Source organism: Marmota flaviventris, chromosome 2 (assembly GCF_047511675.1).
Source record: "Marmota flaviventris isolate mMarFla1 chromosome 2, mMarFla1.hap1, whole genome shotgun sequence".
NCBI lineage: Eukaryota > Metazoa > Chordata > Mammalia > Rodentia > Sciuridae > Marmota > Marmota flaviventris.
The window spans coordinates 76767815-76789933 of record NC_092499.1 but is presented as its reverse complement, the minus strand read 5'-3'; the positions used below and the strand labels follow the sequence as shown (position 1 = coordinate 76789933).

Below are 22119 nucleotides of genomic sequence, written 5' to 3'. Positions count from 1 at the left end.
TGAGGCTGGCCTCAAACTTGCAATCCTCCCATCTCCGCCTCCCTAGTCACTGGGATTACAGACATGCCACTCACTGCACACAGATTATTTTTTATTTTATTTTAATTAATGTATTTAATTTATTTTTTGGTAATAAGAATTGAAATTCAGAGCACTTAACCACTGAGCCACATCCTCAGCCCTTTTTATTTTGAGACAGGGCCTTGCTAATTTGCTGAGGTCAGTTTTGAACTTGCAATCCTCCTGCCTTGGCCTATGGAGTTGCTGGGATTATGGCATATGCCATCATGCCCAGGTGAGCACTTCCTTACTTTAACTGGGAAGAATAGCAGGTTCCTGAAGGGCTCTAAATGGTATGTTTATATAATTCCTTATACGAATGTCTTTTAAGAAGAAGGGAATGCAAGTACAGGTTGAGCATACCTGATAAGAAAATTTGAAATTAAAAAATACACTACAAATCCAAGACTTTTTGAGAATCAATATCATGCCACAAAAAGAAAATTCCACACCTGACATAATGAGACAAATCACAGCCAAAAGACATACGCACTAAAAATAATGCATAAAATTATCTCTACACTATGTGTACAAGGTATATATGCAACAAAGAAATTTTTTGTTTAGACATGGGATGCAGTCCCAAGATATCTCATTAATGTAAATGCAAAAATTAAAAAAAAAATCGGAAATCTGAAACATTTCTAGTCCTGAGCATTACAGGTATGAGATGCTCAACTTGTAAATTTTTCCAAGTGGATATTGCTGTTATCCTGCCTCTCTTTTGCCATCCCTTTAGTTTATTAATCCCATAAAATTCCACATAAGCCCTTTACTAGGACTGGATAGAAGGGGGGAAATTACTTACTTTTCTTCATTTCTTCATTTCCTTTACATATGGTTTGTTTTAGCTGTTCAATCCTCATCTTACAAGACATTATTTTCCATCTCTGGAAAAAAGCATATATCAAACATTAATCTCTTATGATTAATATGATTATCTAGGATCACTACTTATTTTCATGCATACATTAGAAAACATAATAAAATGAGCAACATAATCATATCTAGTATAGGTATCGTAACTATGGTAGATTACAAAAAAGAAAACATTTTTCTGGTTCAATGCAAAAGCTGCTAGGAAATTGAGAAAGAAATTCACATAGTTCTTTTCCATGTGTCAATGAGCAAAGAGAAAAATGTTGAAAATTCTTCACTTGCTCTGTCCAGTATACAGCTAGCTCCTAGTCACATGCGGCTATTTAAAACTCAATTAAAATTACATCAAAGAAAAATACATCAGTTTCTTACTTAGTCTACCCACGTGTCAAAAGGTCAACACCACACATAGCTAGTGCTATCATTTTGGAGGGTGGAGACAAAGGATATTTGCATCATTACAAAAAGTCTTATTGATGCACTGATCTACACTTTGAGTGATGGTTACTAAGACACTATTAACATTACTGTATGATCTCACACAGTAAGTAAATTATTCCTATGCAGGGCATAGAAATAAAAACTGCACTGAAACCAGTTTTATTTTTAAAGTGTATAACAAGTAACAATTTTCTGAAATGCTCAGAAAATTATGTGAAACATGAAATTGACTATTTATTTATTTTTTTGGCACCAGGGATTGAATCCAAGGGCATTTTACCAATGAGCCACATCCCAGCATTTTTTAAAATTCTGAACTGGGTCTTGCTAAGTTGCTGAAGCTAGCCTTGAACTTGCGACCCTCCTGCCTCAACCTTTCAAATTACTGGGATTACAGGTATGTGCCACTGTGCCCAGTGAAATTACCTTCTTATATCACCAGGAATGGCACAGCCGGGTAATAGCTACCGCTAACATGAATAAAAGATCAAAAAAAAAAAAAAAATGGGACCATACTTTAAGTTAAACAGTATGATTATTTTCTAATACCTCCATAAATATGGACACTTAAAAACTTACAACAATGTTCCAATGTGTATAGCATTAACACTTATCTAAGTAGTCTATGGCAAAAGACACAAAACAGGCTGTAGGGAAGTGACAGAAGGGGAACTTTTATTCTCTCCAATGAACCCAAAGAGACATTCAAGAACAGATTCAGCTGGGTGCAGTGGCTCACAACTGTAAGCCCAGCAGTTTAGGAAGCTGAGACAAGAGGATCAAAGTTTGAGGCAATCTCCAGCAACTTAGAAAGGCTCTATGTAACTTAGCGAGACCCTGTCTCAAAGCAAAAAAAAGGGGGTGGGGGGTGGGGAATGTGTCAGGGTAGTTAAGCAACTCCAAAAAAAAAAAAAAAAAAAGAATGGACTCAGAGGGACTGACAACTTCAGAAATAAATTGGAAAAGAGTTATCTTCACTGCTGCTGCTGTGTGTGTGTGGGGGGGGGGGGGGTGGGGGGGTGCTGGGGATCAAACCCAGGTGCACATGCTAGGCAAGTATTCTACCACTGAGCTACACCCCTAGACCTGAGAGATTTTCATTCTAAAAGGTAGTGGTTTTTAAGAATCAATACTGACTAGAAATTCTAGCCAGAGCAATTAGGCAAGAGAAGGAAAATACAAGGGATAAAAATAGGCAAGGAAGAAATCAAATTATCACTGTTTACAGATGATCTGAAACTAGAAGATCCAAAACACTCCACCCAAGACTGCTATAGCTAACAAACAAATCTGGCAAAGTAGCAGGTTACAAAATCAACAGCTTTCCTATACACCAATCATGACTCTGCTGAGAAAGAAATAAGGAAAACAACTCTATTCACAATAGCCTCAAAAGAAAAAAAAAAATCTCAGGAATAAATCTAACCAAGGAGATGAAAGACCTCTATCTACAATGAAACTACTCTACAGAACATTGAAGAAAAATATTGAAGACCTCAGAAAATGAAAAGACTTCCCATATTCATGGATGGGCATAATTAATATTGTTAAAAATGTCCATACTATCAAAAGCAACATTCAGATTCAATGCAATCTCCCTTAAAATATCAATGACATTCTTCACAGTACTAGAAAAAACAGTCCTAAAATTCATTTTGAAGAATAAAAGACCCAGAATAGCCAAAGCAATTATAACCAAAACAGCATTGCTGGAGGTATCACAATATCTGACTTCAAATTATACTCAGAGCTATAGTAACAAAAACTGCATGGTACTGGCATGAAAACAGAAACATAGATCAATGGTACAGAATAGAAGACACAGAGACAAACCCACACATCTACAGTCATTTGTTCTTTGACAAAAGTGCCAAAAATAAATTGAAGAAAAGATAGCCTTTTCAAAAATGGTGCTGAGAAAACTGGTTATCCATATGTACAAGAACGAAGCTAGACCCTTGTATTTTACCCTCCAAAAAAATCAACTCAAAATGGATCAAAGACCTCAAAATTAGACCAAAAACAATGCAACTTCTAGAAAAAAACATAACTCCAGCATATAGATACAAGCAATGACCTTCTCAATAGGACCCCTAAAGCTCAGGAAATAATGCCAAGAGTTAATAAATGGGACGACATCAAATTAAAAAGCTTCTGCACAGCAAAACAAACAAACAAATAATTGAAATGCAAAGAGAGAAACTACAAAACGGGAGAAAAATCTTTGCTAGTCCTTCTTCTGAGAGGATTAATATCTAGAATATACAAACCCACACACACACACACAGGGCAAGTAACCCAATTAATAAATGGACAATGAACTAAACAAACACTTCTCAAAAGAAATACAGTCAACAAGTATATGGAAAAATGTTCAATATTATCAGCAATTAGGAAAATGCAAACCAAAACTACATACTAATATTAGGAAAATGCAAACCAAAACTACATACTAATAATATTTCACATACTAATAGCAATCAAGAATACAAACAATAAATGCTGTGTGGAGAAAAAGAAACATTTTTACACTGTTAGTGGAACTGTAAATTAGTACAACTGGTATGAAAATCAGTACGGAGGTTCCTCAAAGGACTAGGCATGGAACCACCATGTGACCCAGCTACCCCACTTCTGTATTTATCCTAAAGAATTCAAGTCATCATACTACAGTGACACATGCACACCCATGTTTATAGCAGTACAATTCACAATAGCCAAACTACGGAACCAGCCTAGGTGTCCATCAATGGATGAATAAAGAAAATGTGGTTTTATATACACAATGGAGTTTTATTACTGGTCAAATTATATTGTTATATTGTGTGCATGTACAAACATGTACAACAAATCCCATCATGTACAACTAGAATGCAAATATTTTTTTAAAATGTAAAAAATGGCAACATTGAAGTTTTTGACAGGAAAAATAGAGAATTTAGAAAAATTTCCCACAGATTTTGTTTACTCATTTCATTCACAGCATAAGCAATATTCACCTTTATTGTAAATATTCTTTGTAAAAAAACTATGCATGTGTAAAAAAGTATGCATCATAAAAAATTATGATTATTGTGTGTGGTGTGGGAGAATCAAACATTGCAGAAGGAAAAAAAGAAATGTGACTGTTAGCCTGTTTCCTCTTCCGTAGTGGAATCTCTGTGTTCATGTATGTGTATGCTGTGCTCGGACCTAGGGCCTCTTGAATGCTAAGCACGCACTCCTCCGCTAAGCTCAGCTCCCAACCCCAAGAGGCCATCTCCAAAATTTAAGTTTGATAAGTATTTTTGATTTTTAGAGAATATTTACATCTAAAATACACTCGCAACAACAACAAAATAAAATACACACAACAAATGGAATCATACTTTAGCTTCACCTTCCATTTTCATTAAAAAAATGTGTCTTGGGCTGGGGATGTGGCTCAACCGGTAGCGTGCTCGCCTGGCATGTGTGTGACTCGGGTTCGATCCTCAGCACCACATACAAAGATGTCGTGTCCGCCGAAAACTAAAAAATAAATATTAAAAAAATTCTCTCTCTCTCTCTCTAAAAAAAAAAAAAATGTGTCTTGGGGGCTGGGGTTGTGGCTCAGTGGTAGAGTGCTTGCCTAGTACATGTAAGACACTGGGTTCGCGTCTCAGCACCACAGAAAAATAAATAAATAAAATAAAGGTGGAAAAAAAAGATGCTGTAAAAAAAATGTCTTGGACATACTTCTATACTGACACATGTAAATCAATCACTTTTTAAAAAAAAAATCTTAAAAATTTAATTGACATGGTAATTGTATATATTTATGGGGTTCAGTGAAAGTGACCTTTCAATACAGAAATACAAAGACCACTTTTTTTTTTTTTCCCCAAAACCTTCATACTGTGATAGCTTTTTATCTCCTACTGATGGATGAACATTTAGAGTATTCACACACTAACTTTACCACCAGGGATGCGGATAGCCTGCTTCTTTATCCATAAATCTATGCCTTTAGGTGCATTTCCTTAGGAGGAAAATGGCTGGATATGTGATATGTGCTCTTTAAAAACCGCCACAAAACTGTCCCCAAATCAAATGTGCTCATGGATACTCCCACCAACATGGGATGGAAGTGTTAAGAGTTGTCACTTTTATCAAACTCCTTATTTCCTATGTTGTTTTTCTCAGTCTGTTAATTTTGTTTAGTGTTTTTAACACAGAACCTTCTAACTTGTATATATAATCTGTCCAATTACTTTACCCTATGGCTTATAAAGATCCCACACTCCCCCAGGTTACAAAAAATACTCTTGCATGCTTTAATATTTTTATGGGTTTACATATTTCATTGAATCATTGATCCACCTGGAGTGTGTTTACTATGAATGATTTTTGCAAAAAGAATAGGCCATTGTTTTGTGTTTCTATATCTACACCAAACTTCAATTACTCTTTGATGGCTCCACAATTATATGCCCATATTCTGTTTTGGGAATGTAGGTGAAACGTCGGAGAGGGCTACATAAACATATTTAAGAACAGGACTGCCAGGCTTGAGCCTCTGTTTCTCACTCCACTTTTTAATAAATCTGTACTTTGCCTGTTTTTAAAAAATAAAAATAAAAAAAAAGACTTCCAAAAGTAATAAAAAATAATTTAAATTCAAAATTATTTTGAAGCTTCACCAACTTAAAAATATGTAGCCTCAGGTATAAAGAATATTAATAGAATATTAATATAAATTCTTCTTAGAACTTACCAATTGATCTGTCATCCATTTTCCTTCCATTGCTTTTAATACCCTGAAGGAAGAAAAAACAGAAAACAAATTCTTAATAGAATTTTGTGAAACTTGGAAGTGTAAAATCAACTTTTTAGAATAAGCTGGGTGCAGTGGCACATGACTATAATTCAGTGACTCAGGAGGCTGATGTGGGAGCATCACAACTTCAAGGTCAGCCTCAGAACTTAGCAAGACCCTGTCTCAAAACAAAAAATAAAACGTACTGGGGATGTAGCTCCATGGTAAATTGCCCCTGGATTTAAGCCCTAGTACCACAAAAATACATAAGGACTTAGAAATGGCTAGAAATACTAAAGTGGGACTTGGCATTTCAAGTGTTTCCCAAATTCCTTGTTCTCCATAGTTCTCCTTTGCTCTTTTCTTTTTGTACTTCTAACACTGCCAAGAGCCTTACTATAGACGTCCACAATAAAGTTCCATGAAGTTCCTGTTGTCTTCAGTCATAATCAATAATTCCCAGTCATAATTAATGATGCTGTGCACGGTGGCACATGCCTGTAATCCTAGCAGCTGGAGAGATGTAGGGAAGAGGATCGAGAGTACAAAGCCAGCCTCAGCAAAAGAGAGGCACTAAGCAACTCAGTAAGACCCTGTCTCTAAATAAAATACAAAATAGGGCTGGGGATGTGGCTCAGAGGCCGAGTACCACTAAGTTCACTACTCCCCTGCTGCCACAAAAAATAATGATGACAGCTGTAAGAGAATTCATAATCTAAAATATGATGATTACTTCCCAAATGGCACAAACCAGCAACTCTAAAATTTTGTCCTATGGAATAAAGTATTCTATGGAAAAAAAAATATAGTTCCTGTGATCCAGTAATAAAGAAAATGTGTTGAGTTAAATAAATTCAAGCAGGTTTCTCTAATGAAGAATATTTTATTTGTTCACCAATGTGTTTATTCAAATCACAGCAAACTCTCTTTAGAGGATCAGACCCCACTTTGGAATTCACTGGCAAAAATGTCAATTATTTTTATCTGCAGAATTAGACCTCCATGTTGGCCTACTTTAGGAAGCCTTTGGAGAAAACCCCTATAAGGGGCAGTCACATTCTGAGATACTGAGCATAGGCTTTCAACATCCAAAATGGGTAAGAAAATAATTCAGCCCATAGTAGTGAAGTAAATGTGAGACTTCACAGGAGAAAATTTAATGTTTTAAGATCTCTTCAAAGAAGCTGGGAATGTGATGGTGCACATCTGTAATCCCAACAACTCAAGAGGCCGAGGCAGGAGGATCAAAAGTTCAGGGCCAGCATAGTCAATTTAATGAGATCCTGTCTCAAAAGAAAATATTTAGAAAGGACCAGGGATATAGCTCAGTGATGGAGTGTCCCTGGGCTCAATCCCTAGTATTGCCCCCCAAAAAAACAAAAACAAAAACAAAAATTCTATTGAAAAGTGGAATAAAATACCTGAAATTGAGGTTGTCTTGAAAAATGTGGGGCATGTGGAACCATGTTTAGATAATAGCTACTTCCCCAAAGTACTAGAAGTAGCTAATCGTCAACCTAGTAACATCAGAATAAATTTCAACTCTACTATCTGAGATTAAAGATGGAGAGAGAGGAAAGAGATTATTTCAAAAAATCTAAACTAGGCTGGATACAGTGGTACATGCCTGCGATCCCAGCTACTTGGGAAACTGAGTCAAGGAAGATCACAAGTTCAAGGCCAACCTGGGCAACTTAGACCCTTTCTCAAAATAAAAAGGACTGAGAATGTAGTTCATTGATAGAGTGACCCTGGGTCCAATCCCTAGTTCAACAAGAACAACAAAGAAAAAGAAAGAAAAATTCTACAGGACAATTCTTAAACCTAGGAGGTGAGAGATTCATTAGAATACTAACATCTCAGATTCTCAGGCCTTGCCCCAGACCTACAAAATCAGAATGGCTCAGGATATGATTCTAAGAATCTGCATTTTTAAAAACTGTTATCTCAAATGACTGAATTCTGACAAAGATGTTCTGCAGACCACAGTTGGCCCAACACTGAACGGAAGAGGAGAGGTCAATGAAAGCACCAAGATCTTATGGGAGCAACCAGTACCAATTTAAGTCTAAGCAAGCCTACTATTGTGAGCCCACATGCCACACGTCAATAAGAAAGGCCTGGGGTTTGATTCATCCATCCAAACATTTGCCAAACACCTGGGAAACCTACTGTATGCCAGGCACCAGGTCTGGGGCTGATGTTTTCTAGAAGCCTGATATTCCCTGCTTTACCTTTCTCAGATATACTCCTTTCCCAAACTTTAAAAGACTATGCACTAAACTCAGTAAGTTAACAAACATTATATCTGCATACCTTAGCAATGAATTAAACCAAGTGGTGACAGATAACCTCCACAAATAAAAAATCAAATTAAAAAACTCACTCTTTTTGAAATTCTTCTTGCTTGCTCTTAAGTTGACTTAACCTTTCCTTCTTGTCAATAAACCTGTAAGAAAAAAATTCAATGTTTTATTTAATGTTCATTTTTTTCTCAGTTCATTAACATTATACAGGTCCCAGAGAGTTGATCATTTCTGTGAAAATGACACAGTTCTTAACGTAACAGAGATCTTCAATGGGATGCACACAGCTGCTTGCTGGGTTTATAAAATGTTTACAAATTCTTTCTCCCAACAGGTTAAATTATTTTTCAAAGGATTCACATGAGAATATTAAAATAAATTTGAATTCAAGAAAATTGAGACTGTCATTTTTTTTTTTAAACAGTACTGGAGATTGAACCCAGCACTTACCTCTGAGGTAATCCCCAGCCCTTTTTAAATTTTCTATTTTGAGACAGAGTTTTGCTAAGCTGCCCAGGCTGTCCTTGAACTTTTTTTTTGGTAATGGTAATTGAAGCTAGGGGCACTTAACTACTGAGCCATATCCCCAGTCCTTTTTCATATTTAGAGATAGGGCCTCGCTAAGTTGTTGAGGCTGGCTTTGAACTCATGATCCTCCTGTCTCAGCCTCCTAAATTGCTGGGATTACAGGTGTTTGCTACCATGCCCAGCTGACCTTGAACTTTGATACCCCTGCCTCAGTCTCCTAAATTGCTGGTATTACAAGTGTGTGCCTCCATGCCTGGCTTGATGCTTCCATTACAAAAATAATTTTAATTATATAATTATCTATAGTCCCCCTATAGTGCAATAGCACATCAGAACTTCTTACTCCTATTTAGTATCCACTGACCACCCTCCCTCGATACCTCCCTCCCCACTACTTTCTCTGACTCTTGTAATCACCATTCTACTCAATTTCTATGAAACTAACCTTTTTAGATTATACACATAAGATCATGTGGCACTTTTCTTTTTGTGCCTAGCTTATTTCACTTAACACAATGATCTCCAGTTCCATCCATGTTGTTGTTAATGCTTTCTTCCATTTTAATATAGTTTAAAAAACTTCCCTCTGCTTGTTTAGCTACAGCCTAAAATTTTTGATGTGGTATATTTTCATTATCATTTAGTTTAAAACTTCTAATTTTCCAGAAGATTCCTTCTTTGCCCCATAAGTTATTTAGAAGTGTACTGCTTAGCTTCCAGATATATAGGTTTTTTAGGTAATTTATTGTTACTGTCTTCAAATGTAACTCAGATGTAGGCACAGTATACTCTGAGACTTTAATGTTTGATTAGTGTGTCTAATGGCCTTGCATATGGTCTGCCTCTGTGAAAGTTCCATTTGCACTGGAAACAATGAGTGTTTCACAGCTATCAGGTACAATGTCTAAACTGTGGGCTACTTGACAGTGTAAAAAAAAAATCATTCAGATTTTTCACATCTGTGCTGGTCAGTATGGTGGCCACCAGCCACACGTGACTACTAAGCACCTAAAATGTGTTCTGCTACTTAATTAAGACTTGAGGGATAGAAAGTATGACTAAAAGCATGCAACTGATTATGAATTGAGCAAACAGTGGGTCACTATTTTCAAGGGGACTGGGTAATGACACATGCCACAGTAATATGGTATTGAGTCCAAGAATAGGCTTTTGGCCATCTCCTGAATTCCTAGCATGAATGAAAACAATTTAGCAGAACCATCACATCCCTAAAAATAATCTGGACAAAGAAATCTCTCTAAAATATTATTTCTATAACCCTTACTTTGAAACATACCAAAGACATCAACTTCTAAATGTAAAGGATAAAATGATATAACTGTGACCCTACTGTTTAATAGTCACTGAAAATGTATGACATATTAATCAAAAAAGCAAATCAAGTAATATTATATGGAACAAGATTATAAATTTATAATGTGACAATTTAAATTAAATCTTTAGTTCCTCAGCTGCACTACCACACTGCAATAGGCACCCTGACTAATTGGGACAGTATGGACACAGAACAGTTCCTTCACCACATAAAGTTCTACTGGATAGCACTGCAAAGTCCATAAGGTGGCAGCTGCATGAAACAGTATGAGGTCATTCAGAAAACAAAATGTAAGCAAGCCCACAGACTATCAATTGACTTATCAGGTATTTTCTATGTGCCTAACAAAGCATACTCCAGAATATTAAGAAATCTAATTATATATTCTTCTGTTCACTGTGCATTCTCAAATGTATCATTTGTTACATGCTTCCACTTCCTTGTATCAAAAATGGCAAACTAACGTGATATTTTACTATCTCACTAAGACAACATGGTGATTTATGTTCTGATACTCTGAAGGAAATTACAAACTCAAGACTGTCCAACCAAGCAAGAGACACACACAAAAGATAAAATCTTGCTCTCTGGGTCTATAAAAGTTCTTTGGGGTCTGTTGGAAAAATGCCACTGTGCACTAAAACCATGTGGGATGAAAGACAACTATGTCCGGCTTCACCCTGAGCTGGCTCATTCTCATGGGCTTTGTTAGAAACACACCCCCTTTAAAAACAAACATACTGATAGCAGTAGGAATAACAACAGATAACGATTTCTACTGGATCAAATACTTTGTGAGTCATGTTAACCCTCATGAAGGAAATTAAAAAGAGGTGGCACTAACAAAGCTAGCCAGCAGATGCTATCATGAACGTAGCTGGATCCACATGCCATGTCAATTGCTCACTTGTTACACTCATCCATTCTTCGCATTCTCCAACCCACCACTCATGGAAATGGACTCATCCCACCATCCTGTGTGTTTTCAATATGGTTTACAAGAAAGAACTAAGAAGACAGTCACTACATTCAAACATATTTTATCTTAAAAGGTGGGTAGAGAGAGGTGGATTTATGTTTTACATACTGTTTTGCAAGTTGGGTTTGTTTTCATTGAATAGATATCACTAAAGTTACATAAACCCTTACCCTTTTGTTTGTTTAATAATTCTAGTTTTTGTGATGTCTTCTGAAAGAAATCTGCCAGTGAACCTGTTCCATACAAGGCATTTACAACACTATTTCCTGTAGTTTCTCTTCCAATTAAAAAATACCTTCCCGATGGGTATGGTGGTGCACACTTGCAATCCCAGCAAACTGGGAGGCTAAGGAAGGAATTGTGCAAGTTTGAGGCCAGCCTCAGCAACTTAGCAAGATCCTGTCTCAAAATAAACAATTAAAAGGTCTGGGGGGCTGAGGTTGTGGCTCAGAGGTAGAGTGTTCACCTAGTATGTGCGAGGCCCTGGGTTTGATCCTTAGCACCACATAAAATAAAATAAAGTTACTGTGTCCAACTACAACTAAAAAATAAATTTTAAAAAAAGGTCTGGAGATGTAGTTCAGTGGTAAAGTACCCCTGAGTTCAATCCCCAGTAACAACAACAACAAAAAAAAAAACCCTTCCATATCATGTACTAAATTCCTCCATACTTGTAAGATTTAAGGTTTTTGCTCCCTAAAAAATTACTCCCTAAATTGACTTTGTTGTTTCCTAAATTCTCCCATATTTTCATGATTTATTTTTTCCTCATTAAAAAAAAATTACTCCCTTAGGCTGGGGTGTAGTTCAAAGATAGAGCACTTGCTTACCAAGTACGAGGCCCTAAGATTGATCTCAGCACCACCCATGCAAAACCTACTCAAAATTGACTTTCATAGTCCCCCTGCAGTAGGGACTGATGAAAATTAGGAGAGGGTTTGGTCACAGAGCCCAGTGGTATGAGAGAGCACACAACCCAGCTCAGGTCTCAAGAGGGAGCTTTCTGGGAGTGATACCTTTCCAAGCTGAACTGTGAGGATGAGTTATGGTTGGCCCTGTTAAGGGAAGGAAGGCATTACAGGCAGAGGGAATTGGGCTTTGCAAAAAATTACTGTCTTGAACACCAAAACATTTCAATACACCAAGCAGGTAACAGGGATACAATATGCTGCTAATGAGGCAATGATGGGACCCTGATTCCACTCTGCTCCCTAGCTATAATCATGGTAGCTGAGTGGATCTATCCACAGTTTAGACAACTCACATCAATCTATCCTATACTACCAGAACAACAGCACTAGGCATGCACTCTATTAGCATTCCATATTATTAATTCTGTACTAGGGATAATTAGCACCATAACACCTGCAACTTATTGAGCACCTACTATGTTACATGCCAAGCAAAACACCTTTCATAAGATAATTATAATCCCTCTACCTGCCTGCTCAGTCCTTTCACTCATCTTAGAGCCACATGTGTACCCTATGCCTAAGGTTATGGTAATACTTCAGTCTGAGAGACACTACTAATGTATTTTAAGAAAGACAAAAATGACACATTATATACATGTACTGAAATGTCACACTCCATAAATATGTACAATTATATGTCAAATGGACAAAAATGCATTAAAAGAAATTCTTCTGAGGTAGGCCTGGAGGTGCATGCCTATAATCCAGGGACTCAGGAGGCTGAGGTAGGATCCCAAGTTTAAGGTCAGCCTAGGTAACTAAATTAGACTTTGTCTCAAGATAAAAAATAAAAAGGTCTAGGGATGCAGCTCAGTAGTACAGTGCCTCTGGGTTCAATCTGCAGTATTGGTGGTGGGGGGGAATGGCAAATGAAGGCCTGAAAAAAATACACAAAATCTTTGGAACTATAATGCATTTGAAGGAATCAAGGAAACAGATCAGAGATAAAAAGAGATTTGTTTGAAGGTGTCAGTCAGTCATAATAGCAAAATATTGGAAACAATTTTAATGTTCACTATGACAATTATGATGGCTATGAAGGAGACTAAAATATTTTATGGGAAAAGATGTGAGTATGTTTTTATGACATGCTTTGTTTCAAGAAGCAGAAATATATACATGTGATATGATTCTAAATATATATGAATACCCACAATACTGAAAGGAAGTATAAAAAATATTAACAGCTATGAAAATCTGAATAATATCTATTTCTTTCTGTATGTGCTTATGTACAAGTTTTTTATATTAATCATATATATCTTTATAAAAAGGTTAAAAAAAAGAAAAAGGCATCAATCAATTAAAAAGTACTCATGCTCTCCTTCTGAGGATCAACCCCACTATAAAAATATATATATATAATTCCCCCACTGCATCTAAAGTTCTTGAGACAGATCATACCCTTTCTGGTTTCTTAAATATGGAGGTGGAGGGGGGCAAGTGATGAGAATTAACTTTCAGCTCAGTGGGAGAGAATTTCCCAGTCCCTGATTTTGGCACAGGTTGCTGTAGAGTGTTAAATGACACTTTCTCTGCTTCCTGGATGTGACCTCCTGAGCAGTTTTCCTCTGCCACTTCCTTCTGCCATGATGTTATGTCTCACCTCCAGCCCAGAAGTAGAGTTGACCAACCATAGACTGAACTTCTGAAATCAAGGTATTAAGACTCATTTAAGAGATGCTCTCCCCACACCAGGAGGAAAGGAACAACCTTATCTCTGAAGACATAAAGACACAGAGAAGAATCTGAACAACAGGTCTTGCAATTTCCCCCAGTTTCTTTCTGTTTAAATTTCTTACAAAAATTTTTTTGTAGTTGTGGATGGACAGAATGCCTTTATTTTATTTGTTAATTTTTATGCAGTGCTGAGGATCGAACCCAGTGCCTCACATATGCTAGGCAAGTGCTTTGCCACTGAGCTACAGCCCCAGCCCTCCCCCCAGTTTATTTCCAATAGATCATACTCTTTTGTCTTAAATCATATTTCTGACTGACCATTCTTGCTCAAGACTAAGCATAAAAATACACAGGTTGAAAAAGAATAAAAATCAGACAGTAAGAGCTGGGTGCAGTAGTGCACACCTATAATCCCAGCAACTTTGGCAGCAGAGGCAAGAAAATCACAAGTTTGAGGCCAGCCTCAGCAACTAGTAAGAGACCCTCTCTCTTTAAAAAAAAATAATAATAATTGGGGATGTAGCTCAGTGGTGGAATGCCCCTCCTCCCCAAAAAAGGAAAAAATTAGTTAGCAGAGCCGTCTCTACCATGTTATGTGCCAAAGCTACTGAATAAATAAATAAATAAGTTTAAATAAAGATGGCTGAAGAATTAAATATTTATTGAAATGGAATACTAACATGGTAAGAATTACTTGTCATCAAATTTTCATTTATTTTTGGTGCTGGAGATTCTCAAATGTTAAGCACAAACCCTGCCACTGAGCTACACCCAAATTCCTTCATCCTTAAATTCGTAAGGCATTCAAAAATATTAAAACATACTCCAGTGGTAGGAAAAGAGGTTAATAAAATAGAAATAAACCATTTTCCAGTTTCCTCACTTGTAAGATGGGAATTACGCTTATGTTTTACTTGGCTATAGGGATTAAATAAAAGAAATGTGAAAGTATCAGGTTCAGACACTTGGCACATAACATATGCTAGTCTCCCATTTGTTCACTGCAATGAGTGATTTTACATCTTACTAGTATTAAACTGAACTACAGAATCAGACCATGTGAAGAGACTAAAGAATTGTGAAACTAGGGATAAGAGGGTCCTATTACCTGCGGTGTCTGCACATGTAAAAACAATGTGCTTTAAATGTCACTATTCATCTTACTCTAAAGCATCCTTTAGAAATGAAAATAGAAAAATTCATTTTTGTTTACAAAATAGTAAACAGAAAAATAAAAAGGAACATTCTGTATAACTTATTTTTCATGGAGTGGCTGAATGATTGTAACTCTAGATTTTTAAAAGAGGAATTTTACAGTTGTAAAAGAGTAAAATAGATGAGAAAAGACAGATGTAAAAGATGTTTATGTATAATAGATGCAAAATAAAAACTACCCTTGCAAAATAGTATGTATCTATATATCACATTTCAGCATAGATATGTAAGAAAATATTGAGACTACTCCTCATCTAAAATAGAGGTACTGCTACATGGTAGGATTGAGAGACTTTGTATCTAAGATGTTTGGATATTTTAAAATCCCATATTTATAAAATTGTGTTTTCTAAAACACGTGCATTTTACATGTTTCATCAATATAAAAATTCAAACTAACCAAATTCAACCATATTTTGAAGAAAAATAGACACCCCCCCCCCATAAAAAAAAGTTTCTGAAATTTTAAAGGAAAGCAAGTTGTCACAAAGTTACTGTTTCCCAAGTGGAGGACCCACCAAAGTGGCCTTCTGAGATTCAGGGTTACAATGTTTATTTGAGGAAGGTCAACTCTGGAAGAATTCAGGAAAAACAAATTTATCTGAAACATATTTTAAAGGGCTAAATTTGGAAACACTCAATAAAATCTCACATTAATACCTTTCCTACAACCCAGATCTCTAAAGCATCTTGCTCCTTGATTGGCAATTTTTAAAAGAAAACCCAGACCTCTGAGATATGTCACTGGCTGCTCTGCCACACTCGGGTAAGCACCAGGCTTTCAGCAAGTGTCGATTTTATCAAGACATCAATTCAGTACTTTCCCTACCAACAGCAAATTGCAAATCCCAGGATTATTTTTATAATCATACTTTATGTTTTATTTTCCATAAGTGCTATATGGCTTTGGTTTGAAGAAGACTTTAGATTATGAAAACTCTTTTTGGTTATGACAGGTTTTGAAAACACAGTGTAGATATGATGAGCACTGGAGAGAATCTTCTGAACGTTGGGTCTGGGGATAATTAGAACCTGGCAAAATAACAGATGGAGCTACCTGGAGGTGAGCGAACCCTGCCCCAGGAATCTTCCCACCCTGGTAGGGTTCACAGGCTCAGGGCACTGGCTTTCTGGATTCAGCCCCAGGCCTTGGCTTACTTGAGCTTATGTAACCCTCTGAGATACAGCTCAATCTGTGTAACAACATGATATTGTTAAACTCAATTTTAAAATACAGTTCAGATTTAGAATTTAAGAATTAGCACAGACCATGAGTAAATCAGCCCCCAAAATGCTGAGCCTTGGATTTCTATCTTTAAAATGGGTTCATAACTCATGAGGGTGTAGTAAGGCACAAATGAGCCAGTAAATGTGAAACCTTTTATAAATTCTAAAAGATACCCAGTGATACTGATTAAAAACAAAAACTGTATTTTTCCTGCAATCCCAGCAGCTTGGGAGGCTGAGGCAGGAGGATCATGAGTTCAAAGCCAGGCTCAGCAATTTAACAAGGCCCTAAGCAATTCAATGAGACCCCATTTCTAAATAAAACATAAAAAAGGGCTGGAGATGTGGCTCAGTGGTTAAGCATCCCTGGGTTTAATCCCTAGTACCAAAAGAAAAAATGATATCCCTCCTAAAAAAAAAAAAAAAAGACCCTGTTATTTTCTTAGCAAATTCACATTTTGTGGGGGAAACACTAGTGATATGCTGCATGGGATGTGATGACAACTTTCCTAAAATACATAATCAGACAACAGTGAGTTAATAACCTCTTTCTAAAGATGAGGAGCCTAGCCACCCTGCAGGGTTTTTCTGCTGAAGCAGCACACAGAATTGAATTCTTAAGACAATAGATTTTTATAGGTCACCATGAGTGACAACCAAAAAGATACAGGAAAGGGAACGGCAATATCTAAAGGATACTTTCTGGATATTGGCTGAGACCTCTCCTACAGAAACATCAGCGTCAGCACAGAAATTTACAGTAACATCCAAATTTCTTCCCATCTTTTATCCTATCTATCAGTTTGCTTAGTGCCTGCATTTCTGTTTCCTGGAAAAAGTATAATCATAATACCCACATAGTTCTAAAATGTGTCTTTTTAATCCATACTTGAAAAATTGCTGGTTTCTAAACCAGCAGACAGGCCGAGCTTGGTGGCATATGTCTGTAATCCCAGTGGTTCAGTGGCCAAGGCAGAAGAATCACAGATTTGAAGCCAGCCTCAGCAATCTACCAAGGATCTAGGCAACCCAGTTAGTACCTATCTCAAAATAAAAAACAAAAGGATGTGGCTCAGTGATCAAGCACACTTAGGTTCAATCCCTGGTAACAACAACAACAACAACACACCTGCTGACAGATTTCTCAGATCTCATTCCTGGCCCCATTCCTCCACCTATCATGAACTGATAACCAATTTCTTGGTTTGGGGTGGAAAGATTACTCAACCTACAAGTTATCTATGCTGATAATATCTATGCTTAGAATGCTCTTTTGAGTCAGATAAATGTATAATCCAGAAAATTACACTCCTGTAAAAAGGCCTGTAATTTTAAACTGTTCAGAAGTTACTATACCCAAAGATTATACTGCTTGTTATCATTCCTCTCCTAAGGGAATCTAAGTTAAAATGTGGACAAAAAAGCAGAAAAGAACATGTTGTTTTAAGACTGGGGGCAAGAAAGACGATAAGGAAGGATCATGTGGGTGAGGATACAAAAGTTATGAGGTTATCCCACAAAACAAAGAAAGATTAAGTTTGGATATTTTTCCAACAAACCTATATGCCACATTCATATGGTTATATGACATAGACTCCCTTCTTGGGAATTAAAGGAACTATTGTGAGGTAGATTTATTCAATACCTAATTTCCCTTGAACCGCTAAGCCATTAAAACTAGCAGTCAGTGTAAATCCTGAGAGCAGAGACCCATCTTTCTCTGTAACTTGCCAAAATGTTTTATGCATATAATGGTACCCAATGAGAAACCATTAAAAATTAGTTGGCTATTAGGACAGTGGTCCTGGATCTCAAAAGATTCTTTCACCCTACTAGACACTGAGCAACGTCCGGAAACAAAGAAAAACAAAACCCTCTTTTAAAGGCACATGGAGTTCAGAGATGGGAGAAAGAAGGGAAGCTGGTTGAACAGACCTCTGTGGTAGTCCTGTTACCCCTGAACCTCAAACTCTCTTTTGTAGCTCCAAATTATGAATCGTTGGGGAATTTGCTCTCCATTTTTTCTGTTTGGTCAGGAAAATAAATCCAATATAATAAATTATTTTTCTGAATATTCACTGTAATGCTAAAATTTGGCAAAGAATCTATATGTAAGGGTTTTTTTGTTTTTTCAATGCTGGGGATTAAACCCAGGGCCTCACACATGCTAGGGAAGCACAATCTTCTACAGAGGTCCACCCCCCCACACCTGCCTAAAGTTTTAAAAGTAGTTTTGCCTTTTCCCTTTCTTTGATCATGGTCTATGTGCCATCTCCTGCTGCTAAGTCATGCTTTCATGGAACTACATTCTGGATGCAGATATTTTTCTCAAATAGCATTACACATCATGCCTACCACCAAACAAGAAATAAACTGAATGTTATTATGACAAATAATGGTGAGAGATGGAGGTGGAAATCTACCTCATTGAGGAAGGTCAGGGAAGCCCTCATTGAGGAAGTGACATTTAAGTTTGGAGATTAAAGTTAAGGTAACAGACAAAAAGAAAAGTGATGTAAGCAGAAGGGACAGCATGTGCTTAAGGATTTTAGAGAAGGTCATGACTATGGAGCAGTGAATAAGGGGGGGGAGCATGGCACACATTTTTTTTTAAGTGCCTAATATTTGTAAACATCCTGCTAGGCCCTTTGTATGCATGCTTTTATAAAATCATTACTAGACACTTGACACCCAATCTTTTTCAAAATGAAAAAGGCATAAGAGGTTAAGAAACTTGGTCCAAATCACATAGTAAGTTGTGGGATTTGGATTTAATTAGATGTAGCATGAATGCAAAGCTCACATTTTTAACTCAACCTTATAGCCAAAGTTAGAGAAGCAAGCAGCTGCCAAATCACATGGGGCTTCATATGCCTTTGCAAGGAGATTGGATTTTATTTTAAATGAAGTGGAATGCCATTGAAAGATTTAAGCAACAGTGGCATTATCTGCTTTACATTTCTAATGAAGCTGCTGTGAGGAGAGAAGTGGGAGGGGGAGTCTTGAGTAAAAGATCATTAAGTAGTAACAATGGAAAAAACAGTGGCCTGGATCAGAAGTGGACACATTCAAGATGTATTCTAGTGTCAGATTGCATTAGGCCAATGACTTAGATGTAGGGAATACAAGAAAGGAGAAGGCTAACCTAACTCCTGGGCTTCTAGCTTTGGATCAGGAATAGTCCAGGAATAGATTACTTGCAAAGGAGGGGTAGATTCATTCAATCATTTCATAAACCTTTATTGAGTTATGTGAAGATAGAACAGTGTACATAAAGTCTTGCCTGCATATAGTTTTACATCACTGGAGTGGGGGGCACAGTTAGACAAATTAACCTGTGAACCATCCGATGATGATAAGTGATACGGAATAAAGCAGGTTAAGCAGTAAAGAGGTTACTATTTTAATTGAAGGATCCTAAAGAGTCTTTCTAATGTATAAGCAGGATTTAAACAAAACAAACTGTCCTGAATATTTTGGAAGAAAAGATTTTGGCAATCTGAATGTGACTGCGAAGGCCCTAAGAGAGTGTTCTTGGACTGACAAAGAGGCCAAGGTGGTAAAAGAAAGTAGGTAAAGAATATAATGAGATTAGATCAGAGGAGGAACAGATGATACAGAACTTTGGTTGAGGATTTGGCTTTTACTTGGGGCAAAATGGAAAAGTGCTGACAATTTGAACAAAAGAATGAAGGAGTAGCATTACTCTGACTACAAGAAGGAAATTGCAATAACAGGGCAGGCAAGGGTGGAAGCAGAGACACAAGAGGCAGTAATCCTCTAGTGGATCATACCAGGTGATGGTGAGAGGATAAGATTCAGTACAGGTTTTGAAGAGTAGATAGGATTTGTTGATGAAATTAAATATAGCTGCTTAACACTGGAGTCAAAGAGGACTGGAAGATTTTCTTTTTTGGCCTACATAAAGGAAAAATGACATTGCCATTTACTGAGTTGGTATGAGGTATGAGGAATAGATTTATAAATTTAAAATCAAGAGTTCAGTTTGCCATATTAAGATGGGATACTTAAGTTTAAGGCTTATGGCTCTTAAACACAGATGTTGAATAAGCAGCTGTTTTCTGGATTTCAGAGAGGTCCAAGTTGAAGATATATGACTGATAGACTTCAGCATCTAGAAGGCATAAATCATGGGAATATTTCTAAGAAACAGTATAGATGGAGAAAAGATCCAGAATTAAACCCTTGATAAACTAAATCAATTAGACATTTCCATCTCACACCAGTATTCTTATAATAAAACTGTTTTTAATTTTTAACACTATCACTTATGATATGGGTGGTTGGTAAAGTCATCTAATGCATCAATGTGGCAGGTGCCAAATTTTTTTTAAAAAATGTACATATCTCCTTAAAAGAGAAAAGAACTCCCATCTATGATCACAAGGATACTAGGAATGTAAACAATTCCAAAATCTAGAGGTTGTAGAGTCCAGTAATTAAATGCATGGGTATATGAATCCACATTGTCTGGGTTTTAATTCTGATCCTTACCCTTATTATCGGTATGAGGTAGGGCAAGGCACTTACTGTGCCTTGGTTTTCTCAGTAATAAATTGGGGATTACTGGGTTATTGTAAAAGAATACACTGCTAACTCTTTGAACATGAAAGTTCAGATATCTTACCATCATTGGAACTAAACTAGTGAAACAAAGTATGGGAATGGAAGACCCTACTGCTAATCATGCTTTTTCAAGGCCTTTAGCAGGGCTTGTGGCTCTATTTAGATTTCAAATTGAAGCCACAACACATTGCTAAATGCAATTTTCTTAACTAAAGGCCTGCAGCTCCGGATGTGAATTTTAAAACAAAGCCAAAACACGACTCTCAAACCCTAGGCAGCCAAAATAATCTTCAGAGATAGGGAGGAGGGAAAGGGAGCAACCAGCTAGTCCTAGTTCACACACTGGAGTAAGATCATTTGATAAAAAGGCTTATCTGTGACTCGGACTAACAGGGCCCAAGTGTCTCTCAGTTATTTGATTCTCTCTTCATCTCTCCTCTTGAGACAAATGATAATGACTGTGCTTCCGAAGACAGAAAAAGGTTAAACCAAGCTTTATGAATGGGACTATAGCAAAGAAATAGGACTCCCACTCTATGGCAGCAACAGGGGAGGACTTCTCCCGAGAACCACCATCTATGCCTCTTTCCCTAGTATCCAGTAGCACAGTGGGGTCAAACTCCTCTCAGGTGGGTGATGGAGAAACAGCGACCTTCTCTCACCTGACACCCCCAACCCCGACTCTGTTCACTGGCAAGCAAGCGCTGGCGTACAGCCACTACCCCTCCCCCGATGCCTGGCATCCGGACCAATACTAGGGGCCCCGGGCCCTAATCTCCAGTGTTTGATCGCCGGGCAAGAGAGACAGAGTAGAAACAATAGGGCCGTGGCGGCCGCCGTACCTCTCCCGGTCCCGGCCATCGAAGTAGACGAAATCGCCGCTCTGGACACACTTGGCGCAGGTCAGCCGCCGGCGGGTGGTGTTGCAGAGCGGACACCGCTCGACCGCCACGTACAGCCCCTCAGCGTCATCCACGGAGTCCACCAGGTCCCGGGCGAGCGTCTGGGGCCCGCAGCCAGGAGTCTCGGGCGCCCGGGCTCCCTTCCCACTGGGAGACGCCATGATGGCCTGAGCGCAGGGCCGGTCACGTGGGATTTTGTTTTCAACCAGGTGCATCCTGGGCGCGGAG

The 22119-nt window shown here is 37.5% G+C and overlaps 1 protein-coding gene across 1 annotated transcript in view; it reads right to left on the bottom strand.

The window, feature by feature from the left end:
• The window catches only part of Atg14 (autophagy related 14), a 39737-nt gene extending 17655 nt beyond the window's left edge, over positions 1-22082 (bottom strand). The window contains exons 1-4 of the mRNA XM_027929714.2: positions 21832-22082; positions 8544-8606; positions 6116-6158; positions 869-950 (exon numbers count right to left, since the gene is read on the bottom strand). Coding sequence (XP_027785515.2) covers positions 869-950; positions 6116-6158; positions 8544-8606; positions 21832-22052 — 409 coding nt within the window. The 5' untranslated portion in view covers positions 22053-22082. The remainder of the gene's footprint in view (positions 1-868; positions 951-6115; positions 6159-8543; positions 8607-21831) is intronic.
• Positions 22083-22119: the final 37 nt, after the last annotated feature.